The sequence below is a fragment of the Ursus arctos genome, unplaced genomic scaffold (genome assembly GCF_023065955.2).
Source record: "Ursus arctos isolate Adak ecotype North America unplaced genomic scaffold, UrsArc2.0 scaffold_2, whole genome shotgun sequence".
NCBI lineage: Eukaryota > Metazoa > Chordata > Mammalia > Carnivora > Ursidae > Ursus > Ursus arctos.
The window spans coordinates 98,102,181-98,127,147 of record NW_026622874.1 but is presented as its reverse complement, the minus strand read 5'-3'; the positions used below and the strand labels follow the sequence as shown (position 1 = coordinate 98,127,147).

The window sequence follows — 24,967 nt, the reverse complement described above, 5'->3', positions numbered from 1 at the left end:
AGCACAATTCAAAAAAGCTAATTCTGTGGAGGAAGAAAAAGAGATTTCCAGTACTAACTGGATCATCATCCTTTTCTTTCCTCTTGAGAGTATATTATTGTGGTATACTGCAAAAAAGGCCAAAAACGTAAAACAAAAAGTATAGTAATACACTTTGCTGTTCCTCCCTTCTAGAAGTGGAGTCTATTTCCCCACCCTTTAAATTTGGGCTGGTCTTGTGGCTTGATCTGACCAACAGAATGTGGCAGAAGTGACACTGAGTTTCAAGCGTTGGGATCAAGAATCTTTGAAACTTCTGGTCTCTTGCTTTTGTAACCTGCCACCACCAAGTGAACAAGTCTGAGCTAGGCAGCTGGGTGATGGGGAACGTGTGGCCCATATGCCTCCTAGCACTCCAACTGACAATCGGCCAATCCCCAGAGGGAGAAGTACTTATCTCACTAGCAGCTGACCACAGAAAAAAGGAGCCCTGCAGAAAAGTCACCCAGCCAAGCCTGGACCAAATCGCCAGCCCACAGAGTCATAAGCAAAATAAGTGGTTGCTTTTTTAGGTTGCTAAGTTTGGTGTGGTTTGTTATGTAACAAAAACTAACAGACATACTTTTAAAAACAGAGCAACCCAGTTCACAATATTAATAAAAAAGATAAAATACTTAGGAATGAACATAACAAGTAGGTGCAAAATATATGAAGAAAACTTTAAAACACTCCGGAAGGATCCAAAATTAGGCTTTTTTTCCACAAAGGGAAAAACATACCATGTTCTTGGATAGGAAAATCAACTTTGTAAGAAAGTCAATTCTCCCTAAGTGAATATAAATTAAAAATGATTCCAACAGAGACTTCTCTCTGGAACTAGAAAAACTGAATCTAAAGTTAAATTTGGAAAAGAACTTAAGCAAAAATACAGAAGAAACACAACTGGGGGCATTTGCCCTAAGAGATATTAAAACCAGGGGTGCCTGGGTGGCTCAGTGGGTTAAGCGGCTGCCTTCAGCTCAGGTCATGATCTTAGGGTCCTGGGATTGAGCCCCACATCGGGCTCCCTGATCAGCCAGAAGCCTACTTCTCCCTCTTCCTCTGACCCTCCCCCTGCTTGTGCTCTCTATTTAAAAAAGAGATATTAAAACCAATTGTTAATCCTCAATAAATTAAAACAGTCTACTATCACAGGGATAGGTCAATGTAACAGAACAGAAAATCTAGAAACAGACCACAAAACACGAGGATTTAGCGTATGATAAAAGCAGCATCACAAATCAATGGAAGGTAAAGACAGACTTTCTCATAAATGTTGAGACAACCGGGTAGCGATTCGGAAAGATCTATACTTCACACCGTACACCAAGATAATTTTGAAAGTACCAAAGGCTCAGTGTTGAAAAGTGAGCCTAAGCTAAATAAAAGTAAAAAGTGAAACCACACTAATCCTACAATCCACCAGACATACCGCAGTGTCAATTTAGGCGTTTGTAAACACAAACACAACGAGGGGTTATTAAGAAGGGCATCCTTTTGGCTAGAGAAGCCCTGCATAGACAAGTCCTCGTCTTCGCAGGAACGCAGAAGTCCCAACTCCACTCTCCCCAGCCTGGAGAGCAACACTCTCCGCCACCATCTGCCTTCCCGGCGGAGGCGCTCGAGGAAACGCCTCCCTGCCCTCCCGCATTCTGATAGGCCCTCGAGACCGGGGGTGCAAAGGAACTCGCGGCCCTATTGGCTAGTGGGCGTGACCCGCGCGGGGCTTCCTGGGAGTTGTAGGCTCCTGAGACTCTGCGTCTGACGTCGGAGATTTCGGCCCCGTGAGCAAGGCGGCGGTGAAGAGGTGGGTGTGTCTGCAGACGGAGTGCGGGGAGGGGCGAGGATTCAGGTGAAGAAAACGAAGGATTTAAAATTAAAGAGAAATTAGGGTTGCGGCCTCTCAGGAACGGGCGAACCTATTTCGAAGTGGGGCGCAGAGTGTTAGGGGTGGGGGAGCGCAAGTTCCACGGCCAATCACACAGTAGCAACTGTTGCCTTAGCAACCACTCCCGACAGCTAAGGCCCGGTCCCTTGCCCCCACTCCAAGGAAAGAGGAGGAGCCCGGGCTGTTTAAATGGCTTTGGGCTCGGGTGGGAAGAAGCGGACTCCGTTTCTTCCCCCACTCCAGTGGCGCTGAACCTGTGGCTCGGTGGGCGGGGAACGGCCGCGTCCCGGAGGCGCCCCAACTCCCCGCCGATTGGCCCAAGCCCTCCGGGGCGGGGTCTGGGGCGGGCCGCTCCCGCCCGCTGCGAGGCGAGGACCTCCGGGATTCCTAGAGAGGACTCGGAAGTGCTCTCGGCGGTGGGATTGATGGCTCGACCCCGTTGGACAGGGAAAGCTTGGACTTGCTTACTTCCGGCGAGGAAGTGTTGCGAGTGTCGGCTTCGGTTTTCTCTCCGTTTGTGGGAAGAAACCTGTCTTCCCAAGCGTGGCCGCGGGAGCGTGGTCTTCAGGAGAGCTCCCCGGGACTGGTTCCTGGAGGAAAGGGGATGGGCTCTGCGTCCAGACGGGGGTCCTGTCTCTAACCTTGACCCGCCCGGTTTCCGTGACTATGGGGTCAGGGGCGATTCTGAAGAATCCAGGTCCAAATCTGTTCTTGTAACTGTGCTTCTCTTCGGGACCAATGAAGTCTCCTCTTGGTCTGTCATGCTCTTGTGGCATGAAGGACAGGACCCGTTTTGACCATTGTAATGTTTTTGACCCCTGTTTTGACATAAGTTTGGCTTGTGGTAGAGAAAAGCAGAGACTGCGTCTGAACTGGTTAGTAAGTCTTGTCCTATTATTTAGATGAAATGTAATGTTCTTCACCGTTAGAATCGTATTCTGTTAGGCCTAATGTCAGATTTTTATTGCTCTTTACATTTTTTAAATGTTGGAAATGTTCTCTATTAGTAGTAATTTTATGGGCGGAGTGACGGCTGTCTTGTAGTCTATATTTTAAAGGAAATTGCACTGTCGAGTGGTCATCTTTAGTATCAATGACCTCTTTGTCATCTCTTTGCTGATAACGATTTCCAATATATCAGTAGGTTGCACACTAATGGAAGTGTCCTTCAGAAGATCTTAAAGAGCAGAAAACAGATTTGATCTGTGTAACGCAGCTAACCTGGAGACATCCCTCTGAGTTGGAATGATAATGACAGAGTCTGGGGAAGTTATAGACTTAGACCCTCCAGCTGAGACTTCACAGGAGCAAGAAGACCTTCTAATAGTGAAGGTGGAAGAAGAAGACTGCACGTGGATGCAGGAGTACAATCCTCCAGTGTTCGAGACTTTTTACCAGCGCTTCAGGCACTTCCAGTACCATGAGGCCTCAGGCCCCCGGGAGGCCCTGAGCCAGCTCCGGGTGCTCTGCTGCGAGTGGCTGAGGCCTGAGCTGCACACCAAGGAGCAGATCCTGGAGCTGCTGGTGCTGGAGCAGTTCCTGACCATCCTCCCTGAAGAGTTCCAGACCTGGGTGAGAGAACATCACCCGGAAAGTGGAGAAGAGGCTGTGGCTGTGGTAGAAAATATACAGAGAGAACTAGAGGAACGCAGACAGCAGGTGAGCGAAAGGGGGGACATTGGAGCAATGAGGAAGGAGAGGAAGAGAGTTAGGTGCTGTGGAGCAGGGGTGAGATCCTTCGCGCTCTGGTGCTTCATCCATATTCTTTTGTTCTCCTGGGATTAGGTACACTGTGGAGATTTCCTGCCATTCCAGCAAAGAGAAGCAGTATCCAGTGTGTTAACCTGGAGAAGACAGTCAGCGATTTTATTTATTTTTAAAATTACTGTATCTATTTTTTGAATGACATGATACAAAATTCAAAAGGTGCATAAGGTTGTTATGAAAAGTAAGTTTCCTCCCGCCCCTAACTCCCCGACTGCCTAGTTCTCTTCAGATGCAGCCGCTGTCACCTGATACCTGTGTATCCTTACAGAGATAGACTTTCTTCTGTATATATAAGCACACGTGTAGATAACATGGTTTTAAGAAAACACAAATGTTTTTAAATCACTGTGCACTTCTGCCTTTTGCTTTTTTCTTACATTTTGCTTTGTTCCATGTCCGTGCAAGCAACATTGCCCCACTCTCTGCAACTGTGTTATATCCCATTGTGTGGAATTTAACTCCTGTTGAAGGCCGTTTAAGTCATTCCTTTAGATTGCTTCAGAACTTTTACTATAACAAACTTTGCTGCAATGACTGTCTTTTACATACGTCATTAATTATAGACTAAATGCTTAGGAGAAGTCAGATTGTTGGCTCAGGCCATATACATTTGTAATTTTGACAGCTGTTGGCAAATTGCCCTCGGTAGAACTTCTACCAGTTTTTACTCCCTACTGTAGGGTTCGAGAGAAATTTTTTGCTCACAGCCTGTTAATGTGATATTATCCAACTTTTTGTTATTGCTAATCTGAAAGATGCGATATTCCATTTCTGTGCAATTTTAGGATGCATTTCTCATATTATGAGTGAGTTTGACCACAGTATGTATTTTAAAGGGCTATGTGTGTACCCCCCCCTTTTCTTTTATTATTATTTTTTTAAGATTTTATTTATTTATTTGACAGAGAGAGACAGCCAGCGAGAGAGGGAACATAAGCAGGGGGAGTAGGAGAGGAAGAAGCAGGCTCCCAGTGGAGGAGCCTGATGTGGGGCTCGATCCCATAACGCCGGGATCACGCCCTGAGCCAAAGGCAGACGCTTAACGACTGAGCCACCCAGGCGCCCCCCCCCTTTTCTCTTAAAGTTAGTTCTACACCCTTTGTGGGGCTTGAACTCACAACGCTGAGATCAAGAGTCACATGCTCCACTGACTGAGCCAGCCAGGCGCCCTATGTGTGTACCCTTTTTTGTGAATCATCTGTTGACATTATTTATCTATTTGAAAAAAGTAAGCATTGTGTCTGTCATCTGAGTCGCAAGTTTATTTTTCCACTTTGTTGTTTGTCTATACTTACGGAGATTTTTGTTTTGCAGGGTTTTTAATTTTTATGTAGTCTGTTTATAGCTTTTAATTTATGGTGTCTGGGTTTTGTGCCATACTTAGAAAGGCCTTCTCGACTACAATATTATAAGAAAATTTTCTACTAGTTGCTTCTCAGTTTTTTTACTTTTATTTTTTTATTTTTTTTTTTGGTGCATGGTGTTTGATATGGTTATAACTTTTTTCTCCCAGATTTATGTTGTTACATCTTCTTGTCTTTCCTTACTCATTTATACTCTGACCCTCTACTTCTTGTTGCTAGGGTCACACTCTGTTACGCTTTAATTTAATTTAATTTTTTTTTTGAGCAAAGAAACAAAAATCATGAGACCTTAGGTCACAAGAATTTGAAGCTAGTTGGAGAATTTCCCTCATCCTCTCTCTCTTTTTTTAAAGATTCTATTTGTTTGAGAGAGAGCATGAGCAGGGGGAGGAGAAGGGACAAGCAAACTCCCCGCTGAGCAGGGAGCCTGACACAGGGCTCGATCTCAGGACCCTGAGATCATGATCTGAGCCAGTCAGCCGTTTAACCGACTGAGCCACCCAGGCGCCCTTCCTTGATTCTTGAAAGCCATTGCACTTCATTGTAAGGTGATAGTCTCATTATTCATCTCTGGATAGGGGGTACTTCAACCTTCCAGAACATCCTCAGGCTCTTCAGCTGCTTTAATTCACTCCATGAGGCAAGTGGGCAGCAGAGGGAATTCCTACCAACCCTCAGCCAGACCCTTGGATATACCGAATGATTGTCCTCCAGATGGCAATGTCTGAACCTTTTATTGCCTCCATCAGGACAGAAAGTAAAGGTTCATGGTGACGTCTTGCTATTTCTTTTTTAAGCCTAATTTGTGACCTTAATGAACAAACTTTTCCTTTTTTTATAGTAATAAATATTCAAAAGTACAGTTAAAAACAAAAAGGATTTTTGAAACAGGATTTACAGCCGCTATGTACATTTACCTCTCTCGTTGTGATAGGCAGCCCATGTTTGGAAGGGACACAGAAAAGTAATTGCTTAGTGGTAGTCAGGGATTTGAGGTCCATAGAGGGGATTTTCTTAAGGGCGTCTGCAGCTCACTTTGTTGGCCTTTCTCTCTGCCTGCCATCTACATCCCCGACATTGCTCAGCTTTATCTCCAGGAAGTTCTTGTCTCTGGCAGGCCTTTTCCCAGTCTTTATCCTTTACCCCCTCCTTGGTTTCTCTGTCCTAGTGTCAGGGGACCTCAAGGGCTGCTTTGCTTCTTCGTTGCCAACGTGCCCTTTGACATACTTGGCATCATCTTAACTCTTATCCTGAGCGGGTCCACAAGGACTCACAAACTTCCATGCCAAATGATCTTTGCCACAACTGTTTTGCAGCCACCTGTTAACGTAACTCCTGTACCACATTCTGCCAGTGCTAAGAAGGTTAAAGTTTAAAGTGCTTTGAAACATAACGGAAGGGAAGAGGGGGATGGCAATTCTCTCTCAGTGCAGGATCTTATTATATGCTAGGATGCTGCTGAGCTAGTACTTTCTGGAAAAGACAGATTGTGGAGACCGGTTGTGGCAGAGTAACTGTGTGTCCCCTAGGGTTGACCGAGAGCCCAGAAGAGAAAGATGGAGTACTTAGCAGGTTGGACAGGAAGTAGCTCTGGTCTTGGTGTTGGTCTGTCCTTCTTGAATGGGGTCCGCTAAGGAACCGAGTGTGGCTTCCTGTGTCTTGTATTGACCTCTGCCACCTCCCTTTTCACTTCTTTCCCCCTTCACTAAACTTGACCCACCCTGACTTTCTTACGGTTCCTCAACTGTACCAGACACCTATTTTCTGCCTGAGAGTCTTTGCTTATATTGTTCTCTCTACCTGGGACACTTCTGACTTTTCCCCTGGTGGGCTTCTTTTGCCCTTTAGGTGTTTACTTAAAGTGACACTTCCTCAGAAAAGCCTTCCTTGGCCACCCTCTCTAAAGTAGGTCTCATCTGTTCTGTCTTAAGGCACTACTTTCTTCTCCTTTCTAACATATAACAGTTTGTAATTATGTATTTATTTGTGTGTGGATATGTTTAATGGAAGTCGTCTTCACCTAGAAATAAACCGTGTTTATTAAGCCACTGTATAGTCAGTTGGCTCGTTGTAGATGCACATTAAATATTTGGCAAAAGAATGAATGGAAGAAGAATGGGGATTTACTGGATTTTTCCACAGCCCTCTCTGCAACGTGTTGATCGGTGTGGTTGTGCTTGTCAGATCGTGGTGTGTCCTGAAGTGCTTCCTCCGAAGATGGTGCCACCTGGAGCTGTGCAGGAGTCCCTCAGCCACCAGCTCCTGTCTGTGGACCCCCAGTCTGAACAGGAGCCACAGAAGCCTCATCTCCTGGAGGAAAATGGTGAGGACGTGTGATTCAGTGGAACAGATGTGGCTAGAAGTGGGTGCCCTGGCCACGTGGGTAAGCGGTATCTGTGTGAGAGGGACTTCGGGCTGGGCAGCCTCTCTGCAGTCAGCAGGATCGGGAGCTTGGGAAGGGCTGGGGACCTGGCATCGAGTCTCTGGCATTGAGAGAGAGGTCAGCTTGTAGGATGGCTAGGCAGTGTACCGTAGTTCCGTTCAAGAGCTGTCATGATGATGACAGCTCTAAGTGCAGGGACTGTCGGAAGAGCTACAGAAGTCCTTTACGAAAGTGTCGTACTTGTTTTACGACAGTTTTCCGGCTCCATCTCATATTTTGTCCTCCTGCTTATGTAAGAACAGCTCACCAGTTCCCGACTGCATTCGTTTTTGGCTGCTCAGTCACTCACCTTGAAATCTTATTTCAAGCAGTGCCTCACAATGACCTTTAGAGCGACTGTTCTCTCCTCTCTCTCCTTTCCTGCCCCCCTCTCAATCTTATTAACTTGTATTAGACACATGAAGGAAGAAAAGTGAACTGCTGAGTATCTTATTTATGGTGGTAAATGTCCACAGGTCTCTAACCCTAATCACAAACTCTCGCTATCAATATATTTTAGGATTCGGAATTTTCGGATTTATTAAGGGAATATGATTTATATACCATATATTACAGTACAAACTCTCGCTATCAGATATATTTTAGGATTTGGAAATTTTTGGATTTATTAAGGGAATATGATTTATATACCGTATATTACAGTACCAACAGGATTTGAGGTGGGACTCCACAGTGACACACATTAATATTTCGGCAGTGAAATGTATGCAGCTGTACAGTAAGCGGATTAAATAAAAACTTCAATTAGTTTCCCATCAGTTCTAGTCAGGTTTTGCTGTCAAATTAGTTCAGCGACTAATTTAATGAGAGGAAGTCCTTTGGTATTTAGAGCTTCGGGATTTCAGAATTATGGAGAAGGTATCATGAACCTGTGTTCCAGGTTCGGCCCCAGGCTTTCTTCTGTTCTCCCCTTGGGGGTCAGGTCTTCCATTTCACATGCCCTGACCGCTCTGACCTTTTCCAGTTTTCCTTTCACTGCGATATAATAAAAAGTGGGAACAGCAGCAACTGTTAACTTAATAGTGTTTACTGGGTGTCAGCAAGTGTACAAGTGCTTTACTTGTAGGAATTCATTAAACCCTCAGTGTACCAGAAAAAATAGTTTTCGCTGTTTACCATCTGGGCCCAAGGGATCCTTTATTTTATATATATATTTACTATTTTCTTTTATTATTATATTATCGTATTATTTAATTATATATATTATATATGTTATTTTGTGAATAATTTACAGAAGAATCAAAGGATAATAAAAATAATTCTCAAGGAAGTTTTAATAAGAACTAAACCTCTTTATATCAAGTACATTTTGATAATAGAAAAATTGTAAAAAATGAAAGAATACTGTCACACAGTACTGTCTGTTTTCCCTTTAGAAAAATGAAAACTGTCCCTTTTGAAAAATGGGATAGTCCAGAATCTTGTTGCAAAATCTTGCCTGATGAAGTCCTTCCTGTTGAATAAGTCAGTGGATGAGAATGTCATATTTCCTTTTTGAAATTAGAAATGAAGTGTGTATGATTGATTCTTATGTTTGAGAAAATTTACCTCTGATATTATTTGTAGACTCCTTCGAAGATTTACCCTTTGGGTTCAGTTTCATCATTATCATGAGAAATTCACTGCTCTGTCTCTTCATGTCATCTTCTTACTCATCTAGTAATAGTGAAGTGTTTTCAGCTGTAAATTTTCTTCTCTTTGCTGATGGGGTGGAAAACAAAAAATTCTGAATTCACAGCTATGCTCGATGAAAGCTAAAAGCAGGCATCAACAGTCTTATACCTTCTTGAAGATGATGCAAAACTCTGGTCTGTGAATTTAATACTTGGAGACTAGTGAAGAAAGATGATTTATTTCATTCTTACATCATCATCCTAAGCATTTCCTTTATTCTCCTGTTTTCTTACTATTTTGGTTTTTTCTGCTATCATTGGGAAGAATTAATGAGTAATGATTAGTAAACATGCAGTAGAGGCGCCTGAGTGGCGCAGTCGTTAAGCGTCTGCCTTTGGCTCAGGGCGTGATCCCAGCGTTCTGGGATCGAGCCCCACATCGGGCTCCTGTGCTAGGAGCCTGCTTCTTCCTCTCCCACTCCCCCTGCTTGTGTTCCCTCTCTCGCTGGCTGTCTCTGTCAAATAAATAAAACAAAATCTTTAAAACAAACAAACAAAAAAAAACATGCAGTAATTTCTAGGATGATGAATTAGGAAAATGCTTTATGATACAGGAAAAATAAGATCACTCAGATTTCAAAATGTACCCTCCATGTGTAGAAGAGGCCAGTGGATCCATATAGATATAAGACAGAATGAGTTGTATTCTATTTTTTAATAATACTAAAATAAATTTTCTTTTTGTTCTTCAGAAGACCTCTAAAGGAATAAAAGTCATGTAATTCCAGCCTTTAAAAATAGTTAACACTGAAAAAAAGATATAGCTAACACTGTTCAAAAAAGAAACCCCAAATCCCAAATTGTGTCTGATACACTTAGTTGGCATACTAAGGGTTAATGCCCACACTAACCCAATAGAATAGGTACCACTGTTATCCTCGTGTTAGAAATTAAAAGAAGCTGAGGCCTAGTCAGGTTAGGAAATTTCTTCAAGGTCATGGAGCTGTTAGTGACAGAGCTGGGATTCTAACCCCAGAAATCCAGCTCTACATTTAACCTTTTACCCCAGTCTGAGCTGTGCTGCTTTTGCTTTTGCACCAGGCCCTCCCAAGTGCACACTCCTGTCCTCTTCCCTCTGCTGCCAGAGTCTCATCACGCCAGGCTGCTCTTTCCTTCCGTCCCTAGGTGCTACTTCTCTTCTCTGCCCTGTTAGCTAGACCTAGCCAGTTTCTATCTTCCAACAAAATTACGAGGTTTGTTTTGTGTTTGTTTCGGTTTTTGATTACACACTGGGGAAGGCTGCATTCCTTGTGCCTTAGATAGCACTGAGAGCTGGTTTTCTGTGTCTGGGACTAATTCCACCGTGAGAGGGGAAAGTCATTTGCTGAAAAGCTAAAGAAACAAAAGGTTTTACAGGAACTTCATAAAGTAAGTGGAATTGTCTGGAGTGTTAATTATTATAATTATTCCAGTTGTAATTGGAATGTAGTCTATACTAAAAATCAAAATTACCATCTAAGTACAGATACATTCATCCCTTTCTTCAAGTCCTGTTTTGACTCTGTAGCCACACTCCTGGTTTCAGCTGCTATCTCTGTTTCTGGCTTTCGTCTCTAACCGTTATCTCCTCCTTTTTGTGTCATTGCTGATTACTTCCTGGTCCTTGGACAGAAGCAAGCTGCATAACAACCTACATCTTTAGGACCAGGGAAACCATAGCAACGTCTAAACTGTCAGGTTAAAGATTACCGGGTGGATCTGTCCCAATCAGGGCATACATAGACAATGAGATCGTATGCACCACCGGTCTCAGACAAAGAACAAGCAGAGATGACAGCAGGGGTTAGAAGGTCACCAACACGTAGAGTTCAGACCCTCCAGGCATTGCACATGCAATTCACTCTTCCCAGAAAGACCCTCATCCCCCCAACCCCACCCCAACCCTGCTTACCAGAGTCACTTCCACAGAGCCTGTGGAAAGGCTTTCCTGATGTTCCCACCTCCTGCTGTCCACTCTGTAGGTGCTCCGTCTTCCACGCTTCTGTGGAAACTTGGGTGAATTTCAAGCACATTACCCTGTGCTGGAAGTAAGTGAGGCTCACATGTCTGCTCTCCCCACTAGACAGTGAATTTTATGGAAGACAAGAACTGTTGTATCTGCCTGTTCTTATAACACACAATGTAGACTTAGTACATTACTAATTGGCTGACTCTCCATCAACCATGGTAGCTTCTAGAAGGAAGAGAATGTGGACAAAGACCTTGTAGCCAAAGTGTGGCTCAAGGAGCAGCAGCAGAATCACCTGGCTTTGTTAGGGGTGCAGAATACGGGGGCCGCCACACAACTGCTGAGCAGTATCTGCCCTGTACCAAGACCTCCATGTGATTCGTGTGCGCATTAAAGTTTGAGAAGCCCTGGGCTCTCGGTAGCGCTTCAGCTTTGTGGAAGCTGTGGGACTGGCTGTTCTCTGAGATGACTAGATTTGATCTTGGCGGAGCAGATTGCATCCTTTAACAGGTGAATGGCATAGTCTTGAGATCACTGGCAGGGATTAGCCTGACCAAAGCAGGGAGTCTAGTTTTTCGGAGGGAAGAGTGAGTGTAGTTAGGTGGAGGAGGAGCCACAACGTGGAGGGTCTTGAGAGCCAAGCAGAAAAATGGGGCCTTGCCACAGCAAGGTGCATCATGGATTCTTGAGCGGAAGTGGAACATGATGGCAGTCGTAACTGGGCAAAGATATTCTCACTGACAACTCTTTTTCTCCCCCCTCAGCCCTACCTGCTCTCCAAGTTCCTTCCCTTCCCCTGAAGGACAGCCAGGAGCTGACAGCCTCACTCCTCTCGGCTGGGTCCCAGGTGAGCCGGTGTCCCATGCCCGCAGTGAGGACCCATGTCTGTTCTTGGACAAGTAGCTGCCCTAATCCTGAATCTCCATCGGGAATTCTGTCTCTCACTGCAGACTGGGCCCATCTGGGGTTCCTACTTGAATGTCACTTTCCGTTCTACCCAGTGCTCCCCTATCCTCTTTGAAGCACAGACCCTCCCTCTGTTTTTTCCCTTCACTCTCCCGATTCTTCCCCTCACTTCAAATTTTAACATAGGGAATGGGAATTTAGTGGCGGTCTCGTGTTTCAGAAGTTGGTGAAAATTGAAGATGTGGCTGATGTGGCTGTATCCTTCATCCTGGAGGAATGGGGACATTTGGACCAGTCCCAGAAGTCCCTCTATAGGGATGACAGGAAAGAGAATTATGGGAGTATTACTTCCATGGGTAAGAATGATTTCATCTGCATGGATTAGGACATCTTAATTTTGTTATAAAGAGTATTTCTGGCACATCATACAAAAGCATGTATGTGACTTAATTACTGTGACTTCGCTTATTTTATTTTTTTTCTGTGAAAGAGTAAATTGACATTCCTTTTTTCCTTATTCAGCTTATTCTGATTATTTCCATCATAATCAGGGTATGATTGAAGTCTGATAATACCTGGGGGATAGTATTTGCAATCCAGCAAATGTTCTCGTTTTAGTGCTTTAAGACAAAAGAGCTCAGAACCAACAGGCTTGGGTCTTAAGAGATTTGTGGTAGTTATTGTCTTCTATTCCTTGACAAATTGAATAATTCTTAACTGAATGATTCTCACTTGTGGAAACATCTCAGACTTTGCTGAATAACTGTTTATTAGAGTACATTTGACCCTTGAACAACACAGAGCCAGGGACACCGACCCCCCACACAGTTGAAAGTCTGCGTATAACTTTTTTTTTTTTTTTAAAGATTTTATTTATTTATTCGACAGAGATAGAGACAGCCAGCGAGAGAGGGAACACAAGCAGGGGGAGTGGGAGAGGAAGAAGCAGGCTCATAGTGGAGGAGCCTGACGTGGGGCTCGATCCCATAACGCCGGGATCACGCCCTGAGCCGAAGGCAGACGCTTAACCGCTGTGCCACCCAGGCGCCCCATGCGTATAACTTTTGACTGCCCCAAAACTTAACTACTTGTAGCCTGCTGTTGACCTGAAACCTTCCGGTAACATAAAGTCAGAGAAAAAGAAAAAGGAACTAAAAAATAAATAAATAAAAATAAGAATAAAAATAAATAAAAAATTTAAAAATTATAAAAACCTATAAAGCCGATTAACACATAGTTTATATGTGTGTCATACTGTGTTCTTATATGAAAGTAAGCTAGAGAAAAGGAATTGTTATTAAAATTGTAAGGAAGAAAAAATGCATTTACGGGGTATGTATCAAAAGAAATCTGCGGGGCGCCTGGGTAGCGCAGTCGTTAAGCGTCTGCCTTTGGCTCAGGGCGTGATCCCGGCGTTCCGGGATCGAGTCCCACATCGGGCTCCTCCGCTGGGAGCCTGCTTCTTCCTCTCCCACTCCCCTGCTGTGTTCCCTCTCTCGCTGGCTGTCTCTCTGTCACATAAATAAATAAAATCTTTAAAAAAAAAAAAAGAAAGAAATCTGCGTGTCAGTGGACCTGCACAGTTCAAACGCGTGTTGTTCAAGGGTCAGCTGTGTTAGAGGATCTCCCTTTTCCCCATGCATGGGTGGCTAGTTGTTCACTCCATCACCATTCTCAGATCACGGGTGCCTATCTCATGACGTTCGCTTTGACATCTACATTTTACATGTCCCCATCTCTTCTTGAATTTTGTGCCCTAAATGAGATTTTGAACCCATTTCTAAATTATGATCCTGGAAACTAATACTCAGTTATGTGCCTGGAGTGGTTATAAAAATCAGAGCACTGCAGCAAACATTTTGGAGCTTATGGCTTTTAGCTTCTTTTGAATGAATTCTCTTAGAAGAACCATTACATACCAAGCACTGTGGTAAACTTCAGATGAAATACATGTATAATGCCAAATCTCTGCCTTTTTTTTCCTTAGGTATATTTATTTAATTAATCTCTACACCCAGCGTGGGGCTCAAACTCACCACCCCAGGATCAAGGGTCGCATGCTCCTCTGAGCCAGCTAGCCCCATATAATGCCAAATTGCTTTTGAAAAGCATTATACCAGTTTACATTATTCTAAGAGTTAGTTCGCTTACAGGCTTTTATTTAAATAATAAAATTGACTCCTACTCTCTGAAATTTTCTTTCTCTTTTAATACTAGTGATATATATTTTATTTCCTTTTCTTTGACTTACTTGTACGTGCCCTCTGCGGCTTTATCTGTGGGGATCTTGGTGGCGTTTCATCTCAAGGGATTACTTATGTAGCTCAAATGTTATATGCAGTGCAGATATTTTATCATTCTCTTTTTAAATGAATTTCAGATACCTCAGTTGTCTAATTTGAGTCTAGTAGTATCATTTTCTTTTTTTCAATTACCTTGCAGGCATTTGATGGGTTTCAGGCTTTCAGAACTTGGCACAGTTCTTTTTTACACTGTTCTTCAAGCAGTTTTAAATTTGTCCTTTCTGGGTTGTTTTTTTTTTTTTTTTTGGATCCATCTGTTCATCACAACCTCTTTACAACTCTAGTGTACTCCTACATTAAGAACACATTCAATGATTTCTGCCCCTTAACTTCTCTGGGAAGGTCGCATGAGATGATTTTCATGCCTGTGTGTTCCTGACAGCATTGAGAAGGTCAGGATTTGGCACACCTGGGTGTCTCAGTTGGTTAAGTGGCTGTCTTTGGCTCAGGTCATGATCCCAGGGTCCTGAGATCAAGCCCCGCGTAAGGTTCCTTGCTCAGTGGAGAGCCTGCTTCTCCCTCTGCCCCTTCCCCTTGCTCGTGCTCTCTCTTTTGCTCTTTGTCTCAAATAAACAAATAAAATCTAAAAAAAAAAAAAAAAGAGAGAAGGTCAGGGTTTTAAAAGTATCCATTAGATTCAGAAAGGAGATTTAAAAAAATAGATGTATCCTGGAGACAGCCATTACAGTGGAGTGTCCAGGATATTAGGGAATAAGAGACAGTTTCTTTGAAGATTGCAAAGGAGAGGAATTTGAGAAAGCTATCATAGATAAACTTCCAAGAACATTGTGGAGGATATGAGAAAGAGGGCTTATCACTGTAGGAGTACATGGCTTAGATGGATAGATTGGTTTTATATGTTTTCTTTTTCTTTCTTTCTTTTTATTGGCGGGTGGGGGGTCAAAGGGAGAGGGAGAGAGAGAATCTCCAGCAGACTGCCCACTGAGCATGACACCCGATGTGGGGCTTGATCTCACGACCCTGAGATCATGACCTGAGCCAAAATTAAGAGTCGGACACTTAACTAACTGAGCCACCGAGGTGCCTCTGTACGTTCTTTTTCAGTGGAAGAGTTTTAAGCGTACTTAAATGCTACTGGAAAATAACTAATAAGGAGTCGGTTTGAAATGTTGGGGCAAGGAAGAGGAGATCATTGATGAGGGTGGTCCCTCAAAAACAGGATGGCATGGGGTGGTCCAGGGTCCAGGAGGAAGGCTTGGCTTTGGCCAGAGAGACAGCTCTTCCACCATGAGCTGAGGGGAGGATGACAGAGGAAGGCTGCCAGCAAGTTTTTGGTTGCGGCTGTGGGGTGTTCAAGGAGCCTTGCCTTTCTTTGAAATAGGAGACAGTCACCTGTTGAGAATGAGCAGATGATGAAGTAGGTGGCGGAGTAGAGGTTCGAACACATTGGAGAACTTTGGTTTGAAAAAGGCCATACATGCACATAGTAAAATATATGCACATAGTATAAGTGGGTATAAAGTGAAAACTGAGTTACCTACCCCAATCCTCAGTCTTCTGTTGACTATTACAGTTTCTGGATTGTATCTCTAGGCATATTCTGTATACACACGTTTTTGCAAAAATGATAACATACACCATACACTACTGGAATTTTAAAATAACAGATATATTTTAAATAAATTTAAAATTTAAAATAACAGATATATCTTGGAAGCCATGGTGGAGATATTTTGACATAGCTGATGAGAAAAATGAATGGGGAAAAGGAGCCAACTGTAGGAACATAGAATACCAGACAGGGCAGCAGTGAGGTTGAAAGCCTGAAACTTTAAAGCACCAGATCTGCCTGATTGGGTGTTTTTGTCTCCCCTGCTCCCCGCCATTGCATTACTAACCAGCTGGGCAGAGCATTGAGCAAGGAACATAGTCCTTTGTCAGATACACAAATAAACCAAGGAATCAACAGAAAGCTTGTCATGTACATGGTGGAGAGGTGGGGAAAGAGGGAAAAAGCAAATCTGTAAACCCATTGGTGTGACAACCTATATAATTGCCTTCTCTGGAAAAGGGCAATTATTAATAGAACCAAAGAGTTGCATTGGGCTAATCTGATTTTTTTTTTCCCCCGAATTCACGCTTGGAAAAAGAAAACCGTGTGCTTTTTTGACTTGTTGAATGGGAGAGAATTCTGGTAAGAATAAAATATGTGGGCATAAGCAGATGTGAGTAAAAGAGAAAAAGAAATCCTATGATGACAGAGATTACCTGCCTACTTAAACCGGGGAGGAAAAAAACAATTCTTTTTGATTATATGTTTGTTTCTACTATTAAGATGTCTTTTAAAAGGAAGAGAATTAAGGAAAAAGTTTTAAGAAATTAAAATTGAAGTTTTCTTGATGGAATAAGAATTATAACTTCTCACTGTCAAAAAAAAAAAAAAGGTTAGTAATAGTATCTACCTCAAAAGGTCATTGTCAGGATTAATGCCATAAAATCGTAAAACACTTACAGGCCTGGTGCATAGTAGCACTCAGCAAATGTTAGCTGTCATACCATTATTCTGTAATATTTGAAAACAACTTTTCTGTTTACAAAAAAAATCATATCAGAAAGTTCTCCGTAGGCCCTGGTCTCTCTCTACAGCATATAAAAAAATAATATTCCCTATCTTTTAATTACCTAAGATTTGTCTCTGCAAAGCACATTAAATGTCGGTGCTTCAAGTGAAATGTAGGCTGCTGATCGAGTTACACAGGGAGATGACTGCAGTCTGTCCAGCACCTGCATTCATCAGTGACTGTTCGGTGCCAAGCTAGCTCTTTTTTTTTTTTTTTTTTTAAAGATTTATTTTATTTTATTTATTCATTCGACAGAGATAGAGACAGCCAGCGAGAGAGGGAACACAAGCAGGGGGAGCGGGAGAGGAAGAAGCAGGCTCACAGCAGAGGAGCCTGATGTGGGGCTCGATCCCAGAACGCCGGGATCACGCCCTGAGCCGAAGGCAGACGCTTAACCGCTGTGCCACCCAGGCGCCCCTAGCTCTTGACAGTACTAGATTCTTCTCTGGGTATAGAAAGAACGCCTTGTTTTCCGTTAGACTAATTCATACCAAACTGGGATTCTTTGGGGATTACAAAAGCTGGAAAGATCATCTTTCTTCTCCAGGCTGTGAATAAATGGGAAGAAGAAGGTGAAGACAGGGTTTAGCTGCACAACCCAATATTACATTTTATGAAGAAAATATTCGATATTGCACAGGTGTGCACAAACAGGTACTTGAAGCACCCAACCAAGAGGACATCACCTCCATTAAATAGAAGGACTGCTCTCCCAGTTTCATCCATTTGACACATCCTTGCCAGCTCTTCCGTCCCCAACCTGTGTGTTTCCGCTGGAGGATTCTTTGTCCCCTCCCTGGAGCATGAAGCCACCTTTGCCAAATCCCGTGGTGCTAGCACGTGTGGGCTTCGTAATTACCCATGTACTTCAGTCATTTTGTCTCTTCCAGGATGGGGAATAGCTAATGCATTTTCCTTCTGTTATTTCAGATTATGAATCTGGACATGACAACGTGGAACTCGCAGTGAAGCAGATTTCTGATGACGCTGAACCCCGCTGGATGACATCAGGAAGCCCTGAAAGAAATGTTCCCCAGAGTCAAGGGTTTGGAGAAGTTAGTGACCTTCACGGCATGGTAGAGAGGTGGCAGGTAAACCCCGCAGTGGGGAAATCAAGGCGGAACCCTTCCCAGAAAAGAGATCTTGGTGCCATCGCGGACGTTAGCCGTAAGCAAAACACAAGTGGCGAGAGAGGTCACAAATGTAACGATTGTGGTAAATTTTTCCTTCAAGCCTCAAACTTCATTCAACATCGGCGAATCCACACTGGAGAGAAACCGTTTAAGTGTGGTGAGTGTGGGAAAAGCTACAATCAGCGCGTGCACCTGACTCAGCACCAGCGCGTTCACACTGGCGAGAAACCGTACAAGTGTCAGGTGTGCGGGAAGGCCTTCCGCGTGAGCTCACACCTCGTCCAGCATCACAGCGTGCACAGCGGAGAGAGACCGTACGGCTGTACCGAGTGCGGGAAAAACTTCGGTCGGCACTCCCATCTGATCGAGCACCTGAAACGCCACTTCAGAGAGAAATCCCAAAGATGTACGTATCGGGAGTTGGTGTTCAGAGAACAGATGGAGGCAAAAATGGTTTTATGAGCTTAGAGCAGCAGGACAGACGGGTTGTGCTACTGGGAGCAGTAGCTAAGGGGCAGAGATCACAGTCCGTTTTGTTGTTTTATACTTTAATTAGTCCAATGAGTAGGCAAACCTGTCCCCTCTCCATCCTCCCCCCAGTTTCCCTTTCCCAGAGATACCTGCTTTCAGCTCTCTTACCTGTTTCTTCTGGTAATTCCCCCTTTTTTTTTTTTTAAGATTTTATTTATTTGAGAGAGAGCGAGACAGTGCATGAGCAGGGGAGAGGGGTAGAGGGAGAAGCAGGTTCCCCGCTGAGCAGGGAGCCCGATGCGGGTCTTGATCCTAGGACCCTGGGATCAGGACCTGAGCCGAAGGCAGACGCTTAACCAACTGAGCCACCCAGGTGCCCCACTAATTCCCTGTCTGTCAATAATATAGCTATTGCCTGACTTACTGATTTCAAACATCATCTGTTTGCCTTTCTGTGGTAAATGAGGATTTTGGCTCTCTCGCATGGTTCCTTCCCTTTTTCCCCTTCTCTCAATTTTACTAACACATTTTAATTTTTTTTAATTTTTAAATATTTTTTTTAAGATTTTATTTATTTATTTGACAGAGAGAAAGACAGCCAGCGAGAGAGGGAACGCAAGCAGGGGGAGTGGGAGAGGAAGAAGCAGGCTCCCAGCAGAGGAGCCCGATGCAGGGCTCGGTCCCAAGACTCCGGGATCATGCCCTGAGCTGAAGGCAGACACCTAACGACTGAGCCATCCAGGGTCCCCTAACACATTTTATTTTAAAATGATAAAAATAATACTAGAACAGGAAGTTTGGAGGAAAGAAAGCAGAAAGAAAAAAAATCACCCACAATCCCACCATCCTGACTAATAGAGCTGTTATTATTTAGTGTATTCCTTCTGTCTTTTTTTTCATCAGCTTATTTGTAGGTAGGTGTACTCGGAGGGTACAGTTTAAATATTAGACATGCTTTGTCCAGTGTGGCTTGGCCCTCCTGTTCGTTATTTCTGACAACCTGCCATTGTATGGAGACATTGACACTTAATTGTTCCTCAGTTGAACTTCTAATTATTTTTTTCTTTTGTCCTGATACCTGTGCCTATGCCTTTAAAAAAATTTTTTTTCAGATTATTTCCTTATAATAGATGCCCAAAAGTGGGGTTAGTAGATGAAAAGCCAAAAACATTTTTACGGGTCTTGATACATTTTGCTTTCTCAAACAGTCACCACGTATTAGTTTTACTAAATTTCTCCCAGGGTAATCAGACATTTTTTTTTAACAAATGTAGTAAGCAGGAGAGACGTCTTTGCTGTGTTCATTTTCATTAGTTTGGTTATCGGTAAGGCTGAACAACTTTCCCGGTTTGTGTACTTGTGTTTTTTTTTGTGGCTCTTCAAGTGACATTAAACTTATATAAGGAGGAGATCACTGTCAACCGTACTGTGAATTTAAAGGCTCTTTTTAATATTTTTCACCTAGTTCTTAAAACTGGCTTTAAAGTATTTATTTTTAAATTCTGCCTTTGATGTCCCCAAGCCCCGCTACTTGTCATTCGCATTAACAGTGACTGCTACTGTCTCCGTCGAGGAGTAGAAGATTGTGAGTTCTCGAGGCCTCTAGAGTTCTGGGTTGAGCCGAGCTTTCCCCTCGGCCAGTACTTTCCTTCTGCTTGGTGGCTGCCTCGTTGGGGAAACCCATCCAGTAGCACCCGGGACTTGGGAAGCAACTGCTTTAAAGTAGTCTCTGTCCTTTCCTATCTTCTCGACAGTTGTTCTTCCGACTAGTGTCCTGGTTGACACTCACCTACCTCCTCCCCCCCCATTTTTTTTTGATCCAGAGAGGGATCTTTTGTGCGCTCATCCAGCCCTAATTATCGGGAGCCTGTAGTACTCGGTGCTGGGGGTAGAGGAGTAAACAGAATCACATAGTTTGTGCCCTCGTGGCGCTGATGGTCTGGACCAAGGAGCAGATAGGAAGGGTGGTGAGCATTCACAGGTTCGATGCCCTGCTGGGGAAACAAGCTCAGGTGATGGCTAAGGGTGAAGAGAGCAGAGATTGACCTATCACCCACCCTCCTGACAGTAGGTTTTACTGGCTCATTTCTCTTTTGTCCTGGATCCTAATCAGGTATTCTTCCAACTTTCTGTGCCCCTCATAGTCCTTCGCTCCCCATTGTTCAGTTCTTGTCTGCTTCCTCCATCCAGCTGTGTTTTTGTTCTGTTTCATTGTCTGCCCAACTCATGTTCGCATTTCAGAATACCTCTCTCTGCTTCCTGTATGATAGAGGTGTGGGACTCCTCCTAGCCATTGCCTCCCCTCGGTCTGCTTAGTGAGCCTCTTCGTCTCACTCTTTTCACTAGACAAATACCAAAGGTTCTTTTCACTCCTGCTGGCGTCAGGCGCATACATGCATCCCTCCCTTTCTTACTGCCTTCACATCGTGGTTTCACCTGATTATCCTCTTTTTCCGGACAGTTTGTCTTTCTTCTGTAAAAGAACTGGTGACAGGGGCGCCTGGGTGGCTCAGTCGGTTAAGCGTCTGCCTTTGGCTCAGGTCATGATCCCAGGGTCCCGGGATCGAGCCCCACATTGGGCTCCCTGCTCAATGGGGAGTCTGCTTCTCCCTCTCCCTCTTCCCCTCCCCCTGCTCATGCTCTCTCACTCACTCTCTGAAATAAATAAGTAAAATCATAAAAAAAAAAAGAACTGGTGACAATTGAATTTCCTCTTTATTCTTTCAGGCAGTGACAAAAGAAGTAAGAATACAAAATTGAATGTTAAGAAGAAAATTTCAGAATTTTCCGAAACAGATGTGGAACTATCAGGAAGAATCCAAAGAAATGTTTCTCAAGGTCAAGATTTTGGAGAAGGCCATGAACACCCAGGCAAGTTGGATAGAAAGCAGGGAGTTCCCATGAAAGAGATACTAGGACAGCCCTCTTCAAAGAGGATAAATTTCAGTGAAGTCACGTATGTGCACAAAAAATCATCCACAGGAGAGAGACCACATAAATGTAATGAATGTGGAAAAAGCTTTATTCAGAGTGCACATCTGATTCAACATCAGCGAATACACACGGGGGAGAAACCCTTTAGGTGTGATGAATGTGGGAAAAGCTACAATCAGCGTGTGCATCTGACTCAGCACCAGCGTGTCCACACTGGCGAGAAACCCTATACCTGTCACTTGTGTGGGAAAGCGTTTAGAGTGAGGTCCCATCTTGTTCAGCATCAGAGTGTGCACAGTGGGGAGAGACCCTTTAAGTGTAATGAGTGCGGGAAAGGCTTTGGGAGGCGGTCCCACCTTGCAGGGCATCTGAGACTGCACTCTAGAGAGAAATCCCATCAGTGTCATGAGTGTGGAGAAATCTTTTTTCAGTACGTTAGCCTCATTGAACATCAGGTGCTCCACATGGGTCAGAGAAATGAAAAAAATGGCATTTGTGAGGAAGCATACAGTTGGAACCTGACAGTGATTGAAGATAAGAAGATTGAGTTGCAAGAGCAACCTTATAAGTGTGATATCTGTGGCAAAGCCTTTAGTTACAGTTCAGACCTTATTCAGCATTACAGAACTCACACTGCAGAGAAAACCAGTAAATGTGATACATGTAGAGAAAACATTGGCCAGTGTTCGCACGTAAAACAACATCAAAAAACCTACTCCAACATGAAATCCCATCAATGTAATGAGTGTGGCAGAGGCTTCACTCTCAAGTCCCATCTTAATCAGCATCAGAGAATCCATACTGGTGAGAAACCCTTTCAATGTAAAGAATGTGGAATGAGTTTCAGTTGGAGCTGTAGCCTCTTCAGACATCTGAGAAGTCATGAGAGGACAGATCCCATAAATACCTTAAGTGTATAGATGTTTCTGTCGCAGAACGGCTCTTACTCAATTTTAGAGAAGCCTTCCTAAGAGGAAACCTACTCCTATAATGAATGTAATAATAACTTCCAGCATTCTCTCCAGTGTAACCATCAAACTTACAGATATGTTGAAATCCTTCAGTTAGAACTTAGGAACACTGGAGAATCCACAGTGAATAGCTATCTGTTTGCTTTCCCCTTCGAGAAGTGCTTTTGTTAGCATCTTCATGCTTAAGTATCTAGACAAGAGAGAACCTGTGGATATGGCGGATGAAGGAGAGCCTTCAGGTGGCACTCATTCTTTGGTTGAGTCTCAGAATGTTGACACTGAGAAAAGCCTCACGAATGCAGTAGAAATAAGCTTTATTTGTAGTTTCTGCCTTGTTTGACAGCTTATTCAGGGAAGAGCACAGTGAAAGGAACAGAGAACTCTTCAGCATGATATCTGTTTTGGTACCTCAGCAACGAACCTTTTCTAGAAATCATGATCCCAGCCACTAGAATGCTCCAGCTGTTGTTCCCATCTTGAGTATTAAAGCCTTTGAAAAGAAATCGACTTAAGGTATTTATATTCCGACAAAATTGAGGTTCAGAGGCTGGAGGGGATGTGTTCCCGTTGCATTATTCGGCCTCTGACTTCTCCATGAAACATCCTCTGCCTTGTTTTAGTTTTGATTCTACTATCATCAAAGTTGGCTAGTAGCAGGAGGAGTCAAGTGTGTAAATTCAGGAGAGAAACTGTTGGTCAGTCACATCTTTAGGAGAAGAGAGAGGGACCTTGGGAATAGAGAAGAGAAAATAGGCCAAATGTAGGCTGGTTTTTATTCTGTCACCCACAAGAACGAGGGCAACCATGTCCATGGAAGGACTCGGACCAAGTTGAATTAAGAATCTAGGTCCAAGGAGTATGTGTAGCAATTCCCAGTTGCCTTGGAGATAGACCTCCTACTTGTTGCCTGTATATGTTGTACACTGGTGCCCTGACCAGATCCCCTTTACCAAGCTGGCATGTCCATCCCCCAACTACTCTGAGTTTTGGCTGCTGAGTGCTCACAACTCTCCCTCTTCTCCAGAGACTCTGGAAAGTTTTCCTCAGGTGATGGGAGCTGCCTCCCAGGAGTTAGCTGTCCTCCACAGCCCCCAGCCAGTGGCTGATTGATCCGGGGGAGGGAGGGGTACAAAAGGCTGATTCACTAGGTCTGTCTCAGTGGGGGATAGAGGGAACTGTGGTACAGTTTATGCTCCAGAACCTTCCCTTTGTGGTTCAGGCCAGACTATATCTGAGACTACTTCCATGCTTGGTTCTTGCCATTCTCTATCCTGTTTCATTCCTTCTCATAAAGACTTATCCTGAAGGGACGCCTGGCTGGCTCAGATGGCGGAGCACGCGACTCTTGATCTTTGGGTTATGAGTTCAAGCCTCATGTTGGGTATAGGGTTTACTAAAACAAACAAACAAACAAAATAAACTTTTCCTAAAGAGCACTTCCTCAACAAATCACATGGCTCTGAATCCCTTTCTCAGGCTCTGCTTTAGGGAATTTGATCTAAGACATTTGGTGCCATGAGTGGTCCTAGGATAGTGACTGTAAGAATGGATTGTGGAGATGGCCAATCAACCAGGAGGCAGTGAGGACCCCCATCACTGATGGTGGGCAGAGTAATGGTAGTTTCTGGTGTGAGATGGCTCTTCAGTTGTGGGACATCTGCCGTGGTAAACTGGGACGGGATACAGGTGGAAAGGGATGTGCTGCTGGCTTATGTAAGGTCTGGAGGGGAAATGAAGTAATAGAAAGGTTATGGAATTGGGTGGCTCTTGCTGAAAGCCACTACTTGCTCAAAGAGACAGTGGCACCCTCGAGAAAAATAACCACCAATTTCATGTAAAGTGAGTGTCAGAGGGCCTCACTGGTAGCATTTAAGAGGTTTCCTACAAACAGAATCACAACTGAAGATCAGATATAAGACTTAATGGAGAATGAAAACTTCAGTGAAGACTAGTGTTAATGTTTATTGAGCATTTACCATGTTCTAAACATCACATGCTTTATGTGGCTCATCTCATTTAATCCTTACGACATTATGAGGTGGTTTTACTTAGCACCCTCATTTTACAGTTGGGAAAAACTGAAGTTTAGAATAGTTAATTCACTTGTCCAAAGTCACACAGCATGTGGCAGAACTAGTATTTGAACCCAGCCAGACTACTTTCCACTTTGCCTCCAAAAGCTAAGCTCTTAAGCACTAAACTATAATGTGCCTTATATTATTTTTTAAAGCTTTTTTTTCTTTTCTTTTTTTTTTTTAAGACTTTATTTATCTATTTATTTATTTGACAGAGAGAGAGCCAGCCAGCGAGAGAGGGAACACAAGCAGGGGGAGTGGGAGAGGAAGAAGCAGGCTCCCAGCGGAGGAGCCTGATGTGGGGCTCGATCCCAGAACGCTGGGATCACGCCCTGAGCCGAAGGCAGATGCTTAATGACTGAGCCACCCAGGCGCCCCTTTATTTTTCTTTTTAGAGAGAGTTGTGTGTGCACAGGCACCTGACCTGGGATGGGGGGAGAGGAAGAGAGAAAATCCTAAGCAGGCTCCACGCCTATCATGTAGCCCAACTC

General features: G+C 43.8%; 1 protein-coding gene across 9 annotated transcripts; it reads left to right on the top strand.

Annotated features, from left to right (window-relative positions):
- Positions 1–1,769: 1,769 nt before the first annotated feature.
- On the top strand, positions 1,770–22,904 carry ZKSCAN5 (zinc finger with KRAB and SCAN domains 5). 9 transcript variants are annotated; one of them, XM_026516167.4, is made up of 7 exons: positions 1,776–1,825; positions 3,048–3,565; positions 7,222–7,360; positions 11,866–11,948; positions 12,228–12,363; positions 17,823–18,431; positions 21,224–22,904. In XM_026516167.4, the coding sequence occupies exons 2-7, from the start codon at positions 3,152–3,154 to the stop codon at positions 22,348–22,350; spliced, it is 2,508 nt and encodes an 835-aa protein (XP_026371952.1). In that variant the 5' UTR covers positions 1,776–1,825; positions 3,048–3,151; the 3' UTR covers positions 22,351–22,904. The 9 variants fall into 9 exon arrangements, with proteins under 9 accessions (XP_048080668.1, XP_026371952.1, XP_026371955.1 ...); XM_048224708.2 differs by lacking the exon at positions 1,776–1,825 and adding an exon at positions 2,335–2,781 and having other exon boundaries at positions 3,051–3,565; positions 12,231–12,363; XM_026516166.4 differs by lacking the exon at positions 1,776–1,825 and adding an exon at positions 2,335–2,781 and having other exon boundaries at positions 3,051–3,565.
- The last annotated feature ends 2,063 nt before the right edge of the window (positions 22,905–24,967 follow it).